This window comes from Hyperolius riggenbachi, chromosome 6 (assembly GCF_040937935.1).
Source record: "Hyperolius riggenbachi isolate aHypRig1 chromosome 6, aHypRig1.pri, whole genome shotgun sequence".
NCBI classification, from domain to species: Eukaryota; Metazoa; Chordata; class Amphibia; order Anura; family Hyperoliidae; genus Hyperolius; species Hyperolius riggenbachi.
The window spans coordinates 333,632,458-333,648,227 of NC_090651.1; the positions used below are offsets into that span (position 1 = coordinate 333,632,458).

Here is a 15,770-nt window from a genome sequence, read left to right on the forward strand (position 1 = left end):
TCCAGTAAAGCTAGGATACCATTCTTGATTGATGTTGCTTGATCGATATCCTGATTGGGCAGTATGGATTAATGGATCTCACTGCTGCATAGATAATGACCGAATTTCTGTCTATGTAAACTGAGTAAATTCTTCTGCTGATAAAAAAAAAAAAAAAGACTGACTAAAGAACAACTGAAGTGAGAGGGATTTGGAGGCTGCCATATTGATTTCCTTTTTTAAGCAATACCAGTTGCTCGACTATCCTGCTGATCCTCTGCCTCTTAGTACTTTAAGCCGTAGACCCTGAACAAGCATACAATAACATTTCTATAGCGCTTTTCTCCCATAGGACTCAAAGCGCTTAGGCTCTCTCAGATTCAGTAGTTGGTAGTTGGATAACGTATTCACACAACAAAAGTTATATTTCTGTAAATGCCAAACTGAACAGGTGGGTTTTCAGTCTGGATTTAAACACGTCCAGGGATGGAGCTGTCCTGATCTGCTGAGGTAAGGAGTTCCAAAACATAGGAGAAGTATGACATTGTCAGATCTGACAAGATTAGCTGCATGCTTTGTTTCTGATGTTATTCAGACATTACTGCAGCCAAGTAGGACAGCTGGGCTGCCAGGCAACTGATCTATATATATAATAGGCTAGGTGCCTCAACCTTCAAGCAAGAAGAAGTAGCACCCTTCCCCCAGGGCCAGTCCAAGCAGAAGAAGGGGCCGGTCAAAGCAAGAAGTAGTAGCGCCCTGCCCCCAGGGGCGGTCCTAGACTTGGCCCCCGAGCTGGAGGGAGTCTGCTGAGCTGGAGGGGGTAGCGGGCAGGAAGTGGGTATTGGGCACAGCGGCGAAGAAGGGGGGGGTCGGACCCCTCCCTCACCTGGGTTCCCCCATCTGCGCTCCCCCTCTTGCTTAAGTTCAGCAGCAGCAGCCGCCGCTATTAGTAAGAGGCAGTGGGCGGGGTTGACTCGCCTATTCCGTGTTCCAGCGTGGGTTCCACTGTCGTCATTTCCTGCAATGCTGTCCACTTACAATACAGTGAAGGGCATTGCAGGAAGTGACGACAGTGGAACGCACTCTGGAACGCGGAAGAGGCGAGTCATCCCCGCCCACTGCCTCTTACTAATAGCGGCGGCTGCTGAACTTCAGCTAGAGGGGGAGTGCAGATGGGGGCCCCAGGTGAGGGGTGGTCCGACCCCCGCCGCTGTGCCCAATACCCCTTTCCTGCACGCTACCCCCTTATGCGGCGTATGCTATGCCGCGGGTCGGCTAGTATTGTATAAAAAGGAAATAGATATGGCTGCCTCCATATTCATGTGGCCGGGGTCACATTTAGCAGAATCTTATTAGGTTTCCCCATAGCACATATTGGAAAATGCGTGTTTCTGCTTACTGTGACCCTGGCCTCTTCAGTTGCCCTTTAAGCGCTGGTTTTATTGGGCATTGGACATGCTAGTGGATAAAGCTGGTCAATGAAATAATCCTGGCTCTCATGCTAAAGCCTGGTACACAATTTCAATTCTGATTGGCCAATGACTGCATACTTTTACCACCTCCATGTTGTATGAGGATTGTGTAGGCAAACTCTCATACTGCATGAAGGTGATACAATTGGTCAGTGATTGGCCAGTCATAATTGAAGTGTGTACCAGTGCTTGCAGCTTGGAACTAGGTAAAGCCTGGTACACACATCCAATTTTGATTGGCCAATAATTAGTCAATTTTACCACTTCCATGTAGTATGAGAGTTTACCTATATTCAAAGCCTGCTGTCCCTGGCTGAATAGTGTACTGGATAAGGGCTCTGCCACAAGAGACCACGGTTCAAATCTTGTCTCTTCCTTTTAAGTAAGGACACCTTGGGCAAAACTCCCTAATCACTGCTACTGCCTACTGAGCGTGCCCTATTGACCGCAGCTCTGGCAAGGAGAAAAGCGCAATATAAATGCTCTGTGTTTTGTCATACTACATGGAAGTTGTAAAATTGGCCAATCAAAATTGGATGTGTATGCACTAAAATTCCCGCTAATTTTGGTTTCTCCCAGTTCCAGGCTGCATACAGAGACTACATGAAATGTGTTTGCAATACAGAAGTATATGGATCTTGTTGACTATCATTACTAGTAAATATTGATCAATTCTTCAATTACAGATCTGTGTGTAAATGAGGAAATGAAAAATAGTTGTGTCTATACCCGGAACTCGGAGGACATTGCTAGTAACAAAAAATATGATGGAAAAGCCACCATAAACCTTTGTACAGTGTTTTGGTGTTTGGGAAATCTATAGCAATGATCACTGGCACACCGTATTAGTCCTGTGTGTACAAGGTTTTGGGCTGCTGCTCTGTGTGCCTGCTGCAGTGGGTTGCTACAGGTTACTGCAGTAGTGTAAGGGTAATGTGGAGCCTGCTATATTTATTTATTTCCTAAAGATGTTACTTGCCTGGCTGACGTGCTGACCTTTTTGTCTCCTTGACTAGTGCTGCTCACATGTAGCAAGTTTGTATGTTTCTTATGTGGTCTGACCACTTCCTGCTTTAACCTACACAGCAACTTTGGATCATGACCAGCAAATCGGAGCCTTATAGATCTTCCCTCCTGATCAAAGGAATGATGTGCTTCTCCATTGGGCCTCTTTCATACAGGAGGCTGAAATGTGCTCTTGTTGGGCAGTGTAGCCTCCCACCTGCTAGCCACCGAGCTGCAATTTAATGTTGCAGAACGGTAGTGTATGTAATACCACACGTGTCTGCCTTTGAGGTGACTTAATGCAGTTACTGCCTGTCCATTGCCCATGCCGAGCACTAGCCAATGCTTGCCCCTGTCCATTGCCCATGCCGAGCACTAGCCAATGATTGCCCCTGTCCATTGCCCATGCCGAGCACTAGCCAGTGCTTGCCTGTCCATTGCCCATGCCGAGCACTAGCCAGTGCTTGCCTGTCCATTGCCCATGCCGAGCACTAGCCAGTGCTTGCCTGTCCATTGCCCATGCCGAGCACTAGCCAGTGCTTGCCTGTCCATTGCCCATGCCGAGCACTAGCCAGTGCTTGCCTGTCCATTGCCCATGCCGAGCACTAGCCAGTGCTTGGCCTATCCATTGCCCATGCCGAGCACTAGCCAGTGCTTGGCCTATCCATTGCCCATGCCGAGCACTAGCCAGTGCTTGGCCTATCCATTGCCCATGCCGAGCACTAGCCAGTGCTTGGCCTGTCCATTGCCCATGCCGAGCACTAGCCAGTGCTTGCCTGTCCGTTGCCCATGCCGAGCACTCACTAGCCAGTGCTTGCCTGTCCGTTGCCCATGCCGAGCACTAGCCAGTGCTTGCCTGTCCGTTGCCCATGCCGAGCACTAGCCAGTGCTTGCCTGTCCATTGCCCATGCCGAGCACTAGCCAGTGCTTGGCCTGTCCATTGCCCATGCCGAGCACTAGCCAGTGCTTGCCTGTCCATTGCCCATGCCGAGCACTAGCCAGTGCTTGCCTGTCCATTGCCCATGCCGAGCACTAGCCAGTGCTTGGCCTGTCCATTGCCCATGCCGAGCACTAGCCAGTGCTTGGCCTGTCCATTGCCCATGCCGAGCACTAGCCAGTGCTTGCCTGTCCATTGCCCATGCCGAGCACTAGCCAGTGCTTGCCTGTCCATTGCCCATGCCGAGCACTAGCCAGTGCTTGCCTGTCCATTGCCCATGCCGAGCACTAGCCAGTGCTTGGCCTATCCATTGCCCATGCCGAGCACTAGCCAGTGCTTGCCTGTCCATTGCCCATGCCGAGCACTAGCCAGTGCTTGCCTGTCCATTGCCCATGCCGAGCACTAGCCAGTGCTTGGCCTGTCCATTGCCCATGCCGAGCACTAGCCAGTGCTTGCCTGTCCATTGCCCATACATGCCGAGCACTAGCCAGTGCTTGCCTGTCCATTGCCCATACATGCCGAGCACTAGCCAGTGCTTGCCTGTCCATTGCCCATACATGCCGAGCACTAGCCAGTGCTTGCCTGTCCTTTGCCCATACATGCCGAGCACTAGCCAGTGCTTGCCTGTCCATTGCCCATACATGCCGAGCACTAGCCAGTGCTTGCCTGTCCATTGCCCATACATGCCGAGCACTAGCCAGTGCTTGCCTGTCCATTGCCCATACATGCCGAGCACTAGCCAGTGCTTGCCTGTCCATTGCCCATACATGCCGAGCACTAGCCAGTGCTTGCCTGTCCATTGCCCATACATGCCGAGCACTAGCCAGTGCTTGCCTGTCCATTGCCCATACATGCCGAGCACTAGCCAGTGCTTGCCTGTCCATTGCCCATACATGCCGAGCACTAGCCAGTGCTTGCCTGTCCATTGCCCATACATGCCGAGCACTAGCCAGTGCTTGCCTGTCCATTGCCCATACATGCCGAGCACTAGCCAGTGCTTGCCTGTCCATTGCCCATACATGCCGAGCACTAGCCAGTGCTTGCCTGTCCATTGCCCATACATGCCGAGCACTAGCCAGTGCTTGCCTGTCCATTGCCCATACATGCCGAGCACTAGCCAGTGCTTGCCTGTCCTTTGCCCATACATGCCGAGCACTAGCCAGTGCTTGCCTGTCCATTGCCCATACATGCCGAGCACTAACAAATGCTCGGGGCCATGCTGACAAATTGTGAATTCACTGCCTTCAGCATCCCATGTGAAAGAGGCCTTGGTTGTTCTCTTGCGTTAGCAAGTCTAGTCTTGACTCTGACTCAGAATGACTCAGAATTAGTTCACAGATCAGGTGATCTAACTCATGTGCTGTTACTTTGCTTGTATGCTTGTAGGTTTTGCTCACGCTACTGCAGCCGAAAAAAAGGGACCAAAGATGGCAGCCTCCATATTCCTTTCATTGCAGTTTACCTTCAAAGTAGCCCTAACCTATGGACCTTGGATACTTTTGTGTGCAACAGATTTTTCTATTTAGCTATTTGCAGCTTCAGATCAGATCTGTGTAATAAACAATTTTTGGGCAGCATTTTTTTTTTTAGGTAGTACATGTGCAGGATCTTGTCCATGACTAATATGCCAATTGTGGAGAGTGCAGAATATTGCCTTACTGATCCACCTACCAGCTTTTACTGAAATCACAGAACTGTGAGCCCTGCTTTGTCACCCTTCTTCTCCGCACATGTGGAAGTACAGGCATGCACCCTCTCTCTTATTGATTCCGTCCAAAACTGCCTATTGTGCCAGACAGAAGATCTAGTTCGAAAGCGGACGGTAGGCAATTGCATAGGGCCCCATGGCTGGCGACTGGCCCCCCAGTTCCCCTCGCAGCGAATTGTCTTGCCCTGGCAGAGTTCTAGCAGCAGTGGAGCAAAGTCACCTGTCTGGCTAGCGCACTCCCTCCAGTTTTTCTCCTTCCATCTACATCCTCGCCAGCGCACTTTCTCCACCGACTCCCACTCTCTATGATCTGGTGCCACATTGAGAGTGCATACATGCTGCTGGGTCACTGGGAACAGGCACAAGGGAGAGGAAGACAGGACACAGACCGGAAGTAGCATGCCAGTCGGAGAGGTGAGTTTGCTCCGCTGCGCTAGTACCCTGCAGAGGTTGTGGGGGAGGGAGGGGACATTATCTTATGTGATAGTGCCAGGAGGACCAGGGCTGTGGAGTCTGTACAATAATCATCCAACGCCGACTCCTCAGTTTATGAAACCTCCTACTCCAGACACCCAAAATTGCTCAGATTCTGACTCCTCGACTCCGACTCCACAGCCCTGAGAGTGACAGAACTATCTTGAGGTGGGCGGAGTTACCTAGTGGGGTTTTTTTTTTCATAGTTTTTTATTTCATGCTAAAATCTGTGTAGTGTGTGGCAGAAATGGTTCCGTCTCTTATTCGGTAGAGATCTATTTTTGGCCTAACCTTGTGGGAGGGCTTTACTGGGACTTGTAGTTAATCAAAAAAAAATAAACTGTACTTTATCAGTTATTGATAATTTGGACTCCATATAATTTGGACTCCATGTCAAAATGTAGCAAAAACTATGAAACAACCCCCCCCCCCCCCCCCCTTTCAATGGAATCTATGATCAATCTTTGATTTGATCAAAATACGCATGGTGTATTTGATTGTAAGGTCTGTACGTTGTGGTTCATCCCACCCAGGGTTGGATGGGAGGTGTGTGTGTGTGTGTGTCACATTTGCACAGCTTTATACGCCACTGAGCAGTACAAGGCTAGTAGTGGCATGATCCGCTTTAGGCTGAGCCTGGTAGTGCAAAGTGGTGGATCAGGTAAGCGATGCCCATCAGGAAGGTATCGATCACTTACCTAATGCACTACTAATTAACTAGTATATATAATGGGGCCTTGTGCGATGCTTCTCTCCAGTAGCTGTGCTGTCATCCTATAAGATCAGACACTCTGCTTCTTGAGATGACTTGCGCTTCGCGCCTGTCACTGGCACGGAGTGTCGCAGACAGCTTGTGTGTGCTGCTGTCCTCTTATTTTGGCAGCGCTGGCAGCACAGACGCCACACAGGCTTGGCAGGGTGTATGTGGTAGATACATCACTTAAATGTTTATTGAACGTGTGGGCGAACCTATATACGGGGGCCGGTTTCAGGTAAATTTCTTTACTGAAATGTATAGAAGAGACTTGCTTGGAATTAAAGAGAACCTGTACTGCTTGCGATGTGTGGCCTGGTATCTTTAGTGCATTATTAAATTAGGTTCTCTGCTGGTCATGTTCATTTTCTGGTCTTCAGTGATATCTGGTTCCCTTGTGTGGAACCAGCAAGCAGCTGGTGAAGTGAGGTGTTCATACTCCTATAGATTTTTATTTTTTTCCCTGTAGATTCATAGCAGATTTGATTACTGTGATCGTCTCCTTCATCTGCTGCCTCCTGCATGTCCTCTGTCCACCACTGTGTCACCACTCTGTTACTCGTTTTGGCTCCTGTGCTGGGAATATGAACATGTATAGCAGAATATGTGCCACTGCACTCTATGCTGTGGAAGAAAACACCAGTAACAGGACCAGTGGGAGTGAGGTGGTAAGAGAAAGCTCCACTATGGTCTCTGCTTCTACCTGTTCTCTTAAAGCAGGGGGTGTCAAACTCAAATACAAAGTGGGCTGAAATTGTACACTGGGACCTAGTTGCGGGCCAACCTCCATGTCTACTGGCCCCCACTCTCCCCTATATAGTTACCTCGAGTCTAGAGGCCCCCACCTTCCCCAATACAGTTCCCTGGTGTTTAGTGCTTTCCCCCATATGGCTTCCCCTCCTGATCTAGGTCTTCACCTCCAATATAGCTTTCCTGGTGGTTTAGAGTTGGCCAAACATAAAGCAAAGTGGGGAAACCACTTGAGAGCCAAATGTAATGTCTCTGAGGGCCAGATTTGGCCCACGGGCTGGAGTTTGACATGTATGTCTTAAAGGGAATGTTCTAGGTGGATAAAAAAAAAAAATACCCGGAACTTCCTCCATCCCTGGCAGCCATCCTGTGCCCTCGCCGCAGCTCCGCTTCCTGCCTGCACAGTACGCTCCAAATGATGTCAGAGAAGGAAAGTACTGTGACCCCTGCTAAACCATTAACGAGGCTCGCAGCTGCGCAGTAGTGCTAGTGCGCAGGCGTGAGCGGTCTGTGCCTGCGCAGTGTGGCCGAGCTACTTCAGCAAGGCCTTGTCGACTGGCCTGTGGTGGTCTTGGTGCTGGAATGGTGAGGTGGAGAGGAGAAGCCCAGAGACTTCGCCCTCATGAGATGAGAACTCAAATTGGGACCTTGGAAAGCTGAGGTTATTCTTCTGTCAGGTTTAATATTACTGTTTGTTCCCTTTACTTCTGGTTTCGATGCCTAGGCATTGATAACATTACTAAACTGGAATCCCGGGGACTCATGAAGAAAGAAAAATTTCAGATGTTGTGCAAGGGCAGGGTTCTTCCACTTTTTTTTCTTGTGAGACGCAGTGTATAAGACACAGATATTTTGTCTGTTTTGTGTTCCTGTGTCTTTCTATTTTGTACAGCCTTGTGGTAGATGAGGATTATTATTAATTTTTGGATTTATATAGCGCCAACATATTACGCAGCACTGTACAATACATAGGCTTACAGACAATAACAGGGGTGACCGACGGCACAATACAGGTAATGGGCAATAGATACAATACAGTTAATAAGCGATAAAATACACAACGCAATACAGGTTGTAATACAATTTATTTAAATCTTTGGATAGTATGCTCGCGGCGTAATGCATACAGTACATAGAAAGTTTGCGTATTTATTGTATTTATAAAGCGTCAACATATTACACAGCGCTGGACATTAGTTTAGGTTAAAGACCATATTTAGGGGTGACATACAGCAATAAGACAATACAGGAATACAAGAGAACCAGATCACGCAGCACAGTATGAGTACAAGGTAATGCTTAGTCAGTCACTGGATGGGAGCATGATTAGGCAAGTTGAGTTTACTCAGATGCATAGCATGGGTTCACAGTAATGGAGGTACGTGATCAGGTAGGACACAAAAGGAGGACCCTGCCCAAAGGCCTACACTCTAGAAGGAGAGGTAGGGACATGAAAGGTAGGGAACCAGAGTTCAGCTGTTGGTTTAGAGCACCAGTGAGGGGTGGTAGGCCAGAGTGAAAAGGTGAGTTTTGAGGGCCTTCTTGAAGATGTTGGAGGGGGCTGCTCTAATGGGTGGAGGTATGGAGTTCCATAGTGTTTAGCAGCTCTTGAGAAGTCCTGGAGTCGTGCATGGGACTGGATGATGCAGGGGGCAGTCAGGTGAAGTTCATTGGAGGAGCGGAGTGAGCGGCTAGGTGCGTGCCTCAGAGTAAGATCGGAAATGTAGGTTGGACAGATTTGTAGATCGGACACAATGCCGGGTCATACACTGGAGTGGTAGAGCTGAAGTTCACATATTCTGGGTAGTGTGTACAATCAAGTATAATACGCGAGAGAGGGTCCTGCCAAAGGCTTACAATCTAGAAGGAGGGGGTGGTGACATGATAGGAGGGGGGATGCATCTTGGGGTTCTCGGCAGGGAGAGGACAGCGTCGAGGTGGGGTTGGCATCCTTGAAGAGGTGAGTTTTTTTGAGTGCTTTTGTGAAGGTGTTGAAGGAGGGGGCAGATAAATCATAATGTAAAGCGTTAATACCGTAGTTGTATACATCTGCTTTACTGTCACCTTTCTGATGTCTTGTTTGTGTCTCCCTCCCCTTCGATGCCTCTCCTCACTACCTCTCCTTTTTTTCACTCATTGTGTCAGTGGCTACTCTGAGGTTTTACGGAAGGTCACAGCTTGTCTATAAACAGGAACCTGAACAAAAGAGACCTTCCTGAGTTAGCATGCAGGCTGAGTTGTGTATTCCCCCAGCAACACTGAGCTGCAGAACGGCTTGTGACGCCATGCTTGTAGTGCTCATGTCTGACGGCCACGGCTGTGTTGTTGTAATACTAACCAATCGGGTGTTCGACTGAAGATTGAGGAGTAGCATATTGGCTGCTGGGTAAGAACGATCAGTTCCCCTAGGAAAATGTCTCTTGTAAAGAGAACTCTCAGTGATCGATTTTGTATTTCTGATTGGCTGGTCACAATTAGCCTACACTCCAAGCAAAGGAGAGATATGATTGTCCAGCCAATCCGAGATACAAGTCAATAAATGTTTTTACTGGAGTTCTTGCAGGAGAAGAACGTCTACATTTAAGAATAATGTAAGGACCATCTCACGTGGGTGACTGGTCTATCAAACAGTCAAAACAGGAATTACCAGTACAGTCCACTATGAATATCATTGTGTATAATTGACATAATCACTGAACCCCTATGTTTTATCAATATTCTTAACTAGGGAGGGGCTTCCAAATTCAGAACTCAATACTGAATGTGTCGGAATACAAACAGATGCGGACTGCTGAAGAGAGGGTTAACTCACCCCGGTCACTGCTCTCCATCACTTTGATACTTCCTCCTTCACAGCTGAAAGAAGGAAGTATTGGGCAGATGGAGCATGACCAGGATGAGTTGACCCCCTCTGCATCTGTTTCTGTTGCGATATGTTCAGAAGCTCACCCTGCTCTTGGCGGCGAAGCGCCTTGTCATGCGTTAATAAAATGCTTTTTAAGCTAGAGTGGACAGATCCCCAGAGCTGAAAGAGGGCCTATCCTGTGCTTTTACTTTTTGAAACTGAAAAAAACCTTATCCTAATATGTTAACAAGCTCCTCACAGGAGGCAGAAGCTGTGATTTTATTTTATTAAATACCAAAGATTGCAAAAAAGTGACTTGGAGTAGGGATGCAATTTTGGGTACCTGGAGTCAGTGTTCATAAACTGCGGAGTTGGAGTCAGATCATTTTTGTACCGATCCCACAGCCCTGTGAACAGCCAATGCCCAAATATCTGTAGTTCTGTAATTGATCCATAGATCTTCTAAAGCGGTCATGCGCTGCATAGTTGACATACAATGTTTTGAGCACACAGCATTTTACAACAGCACAGAGTTAAGGCTCATACACACGTCCAACTTAATTCACAACCAATCGCACAACCTGACCAACCACACAAGTTGTTTACCTGACACATACGTGCACACACACAAACCATCTAAACAACCAACTCACTTAATTACTATGCGTATAAGCTAAATGACAAATTTCAAAACCTGCCCGCATTCAGAAATAATAGTTGTTCAAAAGACTTGTACACACAATCCAACCTGCCTGATAGTTTGCCAGATCCAACCGGTGGATCAATCTGACCAACAACCTTTTATCAATAGGTCCTCTGGTTGTTTGCTGTGCACACGCCCGACTTTTCTTCCAACAGACAAGTTTGGAAAATAGTTGGACAGATTGTTGGTACGTGTGGATGAGCCTTTACATATGAGACCAGCTGCTTCTTCCTGGGTCTGCATTGGGTCTTGTTATGGACTGGCCTGTCCATAAAGCAAACCCAAGGCAGACTCAGGAAGAAGCAGCTGGTCTCATGTGTAACTCTGTGCTGTTGTAAAATGCTGTGCGCTCAAAATATTGTATGCTAACTATCCAGTACACGACCGCTTTAATGGTTAACTAGAACCAGCGTGGTTACTAGTGTTATGCTGTGTTGCATAAACATTAATAGTTAAAGGGAAAGTACAGCGCATATTGTCGTAATGTTTACCTGAGAGCCTACTTTGCTATGTCTTCAGTGATGTAGTAAGTTTATTTTTCGATTTATCATATTTTTTTTTTTTTTTGTAGCGTTATAAATCCTCCCTTCCGCTCACATTCATGGATTTGTCAGTACACACCACTGGTTAATGTGGAGCGCCTGTGACCATATGTAAGGTGTCCAGAATGACCACCTTGCCTGTTAAAGAGGAACTGTAACGAAAAAACGGCCCCTGGGGGGTACTCACCTCGGGTGGGGGAAGCCTCAGGATCCTAATGAGGCTTCCCACGCCGTCCTGCGTCCCTCGGGGGTCTCGCTGTAGCCCTCCGTACAGCGGTGACGTAATATTTACCTTTGCAGGCTCCTGCGCAGGCGCTCTGGCTGCTTTCGCTCCGAAGGAGGCGGAAATACCCGATCGCCGTCGGGTCCGCTCTACTGCGCAGGCGCAAGTCTCCGGCGCCTGCGCAGTAGAGCGGACCCGACTGAGATCGGGTATTTCCGCCTCCTTCGGAGCGAAAGCAGCCACAGCGCCCCCGCTGTAGCCTGCAAAGGTAAATATTGAATTGAACAGTCGGCACAGTCGCCGGCTGTTCGGAGGGCTGCAGCGAGACCTCCGTGGGACAGAGGACGGCGTGGGAAGCCTCATTAGGATCCTGAGGCTTCCCCCACCCGAGGTGAGTACCCCCCAGGGGATCTTTTTGTTGTTACAGAGTTTCTTTAAGGATGCAATTCCTTGGACAATCGATAGTTTCCGATCACCATGGTAATCAATTGGAAACAATCGGCCATGCTCATTTGACAGCTGAAATCCAGCTAACAAATCCAACCAGATTACTGGGATTCAATCGGTTTTTCGGATCAACACCAACAATCGGATTGGTTAGTTAGTGTCTGTCCGTTAATTGGCACGACCGATTGTTTCCAATCGTATTTGCATGTAGAACAGAGGCGCCAGCAGGATAAAAGTCAATAACCTTTTTAAAAATTGCTTGGAGGAAGTGGTGGGCTTGCCTCCCAAAAGCAGACACGAGATCCTGTCTTCATATAAATCAATACATTTATTATACGGTACCCCAAAAACAGTGCAACGCGTTTCGCATGCCCAGCCTGCTTCATCAGGCAATAAAAGTAGGGACAAAACAGAATTTCGTCAATAGCAGGTGTAGCGCTATTGTGCTTCACTGAAGCGCTACACCTGCTATTGACGAAATTGTTTTTTCCCCACTTTTATTGCCTGATGAAGCAGGCTGGGCCTGCAAAACGCGTTGCACTGTTTTTGGGGTACCGTATAATGTATTGATTTATATGAAGACAGGATTTCGTGTCTGCTTTTGGGAGGCAAGCTCACCACTTCCTCCAAGATATTTTTTAAAAATGTATTGACTTTTATCCTGCTGGCGCCTCTGTTCTACATACAAATACTCGGTGTCCACTCCTGGTGGAGGGGAGTGCTACCCCCTTTCTTGTTTCTTTACTACAGAGAGCGTCTACTGTAGGGGGGTCGGGGGAAAATGAGCTGAACTTACCCTGGGCTTCTAATGGTCCCCCCCAGACATCCTGTGTTGGCGGAGCCACTCCCCAATGCTCCGGCCCCGCCTCCGGTTCACTTCTGGAATTTCTGACTTTAAAGTCAGAAAACCACTGCGCCTGCGTTGCCGTGTCCTCGCTCCCGCTGATGTCACCAGGAGTGTACTGCGCAGACACAGACCATACTGGGCCTGCGCTGTGCGCTCTTGATGACATCAGCGGGATCAAGGACACGGCAACGCAGGCGCAGTGGTTTTCTGACTTTAAAGTCAGAAATTCCAGAAGTGAACCGGAGGCGGGGCCGGAGCATCGGTGAGCGGCTGCGCGGGCACAGGATGTCTGCGGGGGACCATTAGAAGCCCCGGGTAAGTTCAGCGCATTTTCCCCCGACCCCCTACAGTATCCCTGAGGACAGGTCTAATCTCCTCACCTGCCTATTGAGTGGTTGCCTGAATGGTAACCCATGTTTGTGATATCAATTCTCTCACTAAACCACTTACTAATTGTCTTTAACATACTACACCATATTGGGCTCTCGGTTTTTTCTATTTTAGATTGTTTCCAATCAATCACCATAGTGATCGGCAACCATTGTCTGCGGGATTGTATCGTTAATCTCCCTGGCGTTCAATTTCCCAAGGAGTTCAGTGCAAAAAGTGATCCAATTAATTTTCATAACTTTTTTTTTTCCTGTAACTTGCCAAAATGTGTCAAGCAAGGGTGTGGTATGTGTACCCCAGGGGGTACTTCTGATGGTTCCAGGGGGTACTCGGGCTTGATATACTTAAAGAGAACCAGAGACGCAGCACCCTCATGTATTTGACCATATATATCAATGGGAACATGACAGTAAACACCTACTCTGCTCTCTGCTTCATTCTTCTCTGCTAAATCTGCCTGTTATCAGCCCTGATAAGAATCCCGACTGAGCATTCAGTCTAGCTCTCACCAGAATGATTATAGCTGAGTCAGTCTTCTGTGATGTCTTTTCAAGCCCAAGCTTGCCCCCTTGTGGCTCTGCTATAATGACTCAGCTATAATCATTCCAGGCAAAGCCAGACTGAATGCTCAGTCACAGGGCTGATAACAGGCAGATTTAGCAGAGGAGAGTAGGTGTTTACTGTCGTGTTCCCATTGATATATATATCAATATATATATATCTTTGTCAGGTGTCCTTAATGAGGGTGACTAATTGAGTAGAAGTGTCTAACCACTCTGTGGGAGCCAGAACTCTTAATGGTTGGTAGGGGTTCAAAAACTTATTTCACTCAATGAAATGCAAATCAGTTGCTATCTTTTATTTAAGGTTATTTTTTCGATTTTCCTTTTGATGTGCTATCTGCCACTGTTAAAATAAACCTACCATTGAAATGATACTGTTCTCAGACTTCATTTCTTTGTCATTGGACAAACTTACAAAATCAGTGAGGGGTCAAATAATTATTTCCTCCACTGTATGAGGGTGCTTCGTCTCTGGTTCCCTTTAACCAAGAATGACACATTTTAGAGTTTTAGAAAATGATAAATCTTATTTAAACACCAAATTAGTGTTTTAGTTAAAAGCAATAGTAAATGCTTGGAAATTGTTTAGAACTAATTATCATGTGTTACAATTTAACCTATACAAGTCAAGAGGTACTTGTGATGTTTATTACGCCAGGAGTACTTGGTGAGTACAGTGTTTTTAAAAGGGGTACATACTAGTAAAATGTTGAGAAACACTGGTCTAGTATATAGTGCATGACAGTGTTGACGTGTATGCATGTCAATACTGTTCACAGCATGTTTTGTATTGATGTGTATAGCCGTCAATACCGCTAGGGAGGTTAATGGGCATCCGTTATAAGGACCATTCCAGATGTTTTTTCTGACTAAAGAATCATTTTTCCCTCCTTCATACAAATTCTGTAATTCAAGCCCACAAGTGCCTTCCCCTAGTCCTGCTCTGTGCTGCCACTCTCAGGCACAACTGTTACACTGCATACAAGGATTGCTAATGTTTAGTATTCATCAGTTGTAATACTCTTATTATATGGTGTGTTTTTTGTTTCTGCTTTAGTTTGGACGAATGTCGAGCCGAGGTCAGTGGCCGTCTTTCCTTGGCATTCGCTGGTCCCTTTTTTAGCACCGAGCCAGCCTGACTCTTCCGTCCAGCCCAGCGAGGGTCAGCAGCCTGTCAATCATCCCGGGGCAGCCAACCAGGGCAAAGGTAAGATTTATTATTCCTGTGTCAACATTCATATAGGAGTATGTGTATTATGCAAACATTCATCATTTTGTTTTCTTTCTGTTCTTTAGAGCCCCCTGAATCGGCATCAGTGGCACATGAGGCAGTGCCGCCACCAAACAATGAGGACGAGCGCTGTGGAGTTCCTCACACTGAGTCCGCACCATCCCTGCCCAATGAGGAGCCCCCCAGACAGTCACAGCATCAAGAGGGCTCCACACAGGGAGCTGCAGGAGACCGCAGGCTAGACAGCGAGACGGAGAGCGACCACGATGATGCGTGAGTCATAGTGTGCTTTGTGTGTTGTGTAATATGGGGCTAGACTGCAGAATGTCTTCTGCCAGCTGGATAGGTAATGCCCCTCCCACTTCTCTTGCTACTCTGACCATATTATTTACAGTGAATTTTTTCCAGCCGGGTGGCATGAAAAAGTAGCCAGGTGGCGCAATATGAAAAAATGCAGGACTGGTTCTTCTTTGTGCAACTCTGCTTATAATATAGGAGGAGGTGAGCCGATGACAGCCGGGTGCTCATCAAAACTAGCCGGGTGGAGCACCCGGCTGAAAGAGCCTGGAGAGAACACGGATTTAGTATTTAAATACGGCCAACATCTTCCGCAGCGCTGTACAGAGTATATTGTCATGTCACTTAACTGTCCCTCAGAGGAGCTCACAATCTAATCCCTACCATAGTCATATGTCTGTGCGTATCGTGTAGTGTATGCATTGTAGTCTAGGTCCAATTTACGGTAAGTGGAAGCCAATTAAATTATCTGTATGTTTTCGGGATATGGAAGGAAAACTGAGTGCCCGGAGGAAACCCACACAGACACGGGGAGAACATACAAACTGTCGAGGCCAGAGTGCCATCTACTACATCACCAAGCTGACAATCCAGGGATCTAGT

The 15,770-nt window shown here is 47.5% G+C and overlaps 1 protein-coding gene across 6 annotated transcripts in view; it reads left to right on the forward strand.

The window, feature by feature from the left end:
- CIC (capicua transcriptional repressor) overlaps positions 1 to 15,770 on the forward strand; it is a 276,377-nt gene that overhangs the window by 198,718 nt on the left and 61,889 nt on the right. For all 6 annotated transcript variants that reach the window (XM_068241499.1, XM_068241497.1, XM_068241500.1 and 3 more), the window contains 2 exons: positions 14,697 to 14,846; positions 14,936 to 15,143. In XM_068241499.1, coding sequence (XP_068097600.1) covers positions 14,697 to 14,846; positions 14,936 to 15,143 — 358 coding nt within the window. The remainder of the gene's footprint in view (positions 1 to 14,696; positions 14,847 to 14,935; positions 15,144 to 15,770) is intronic.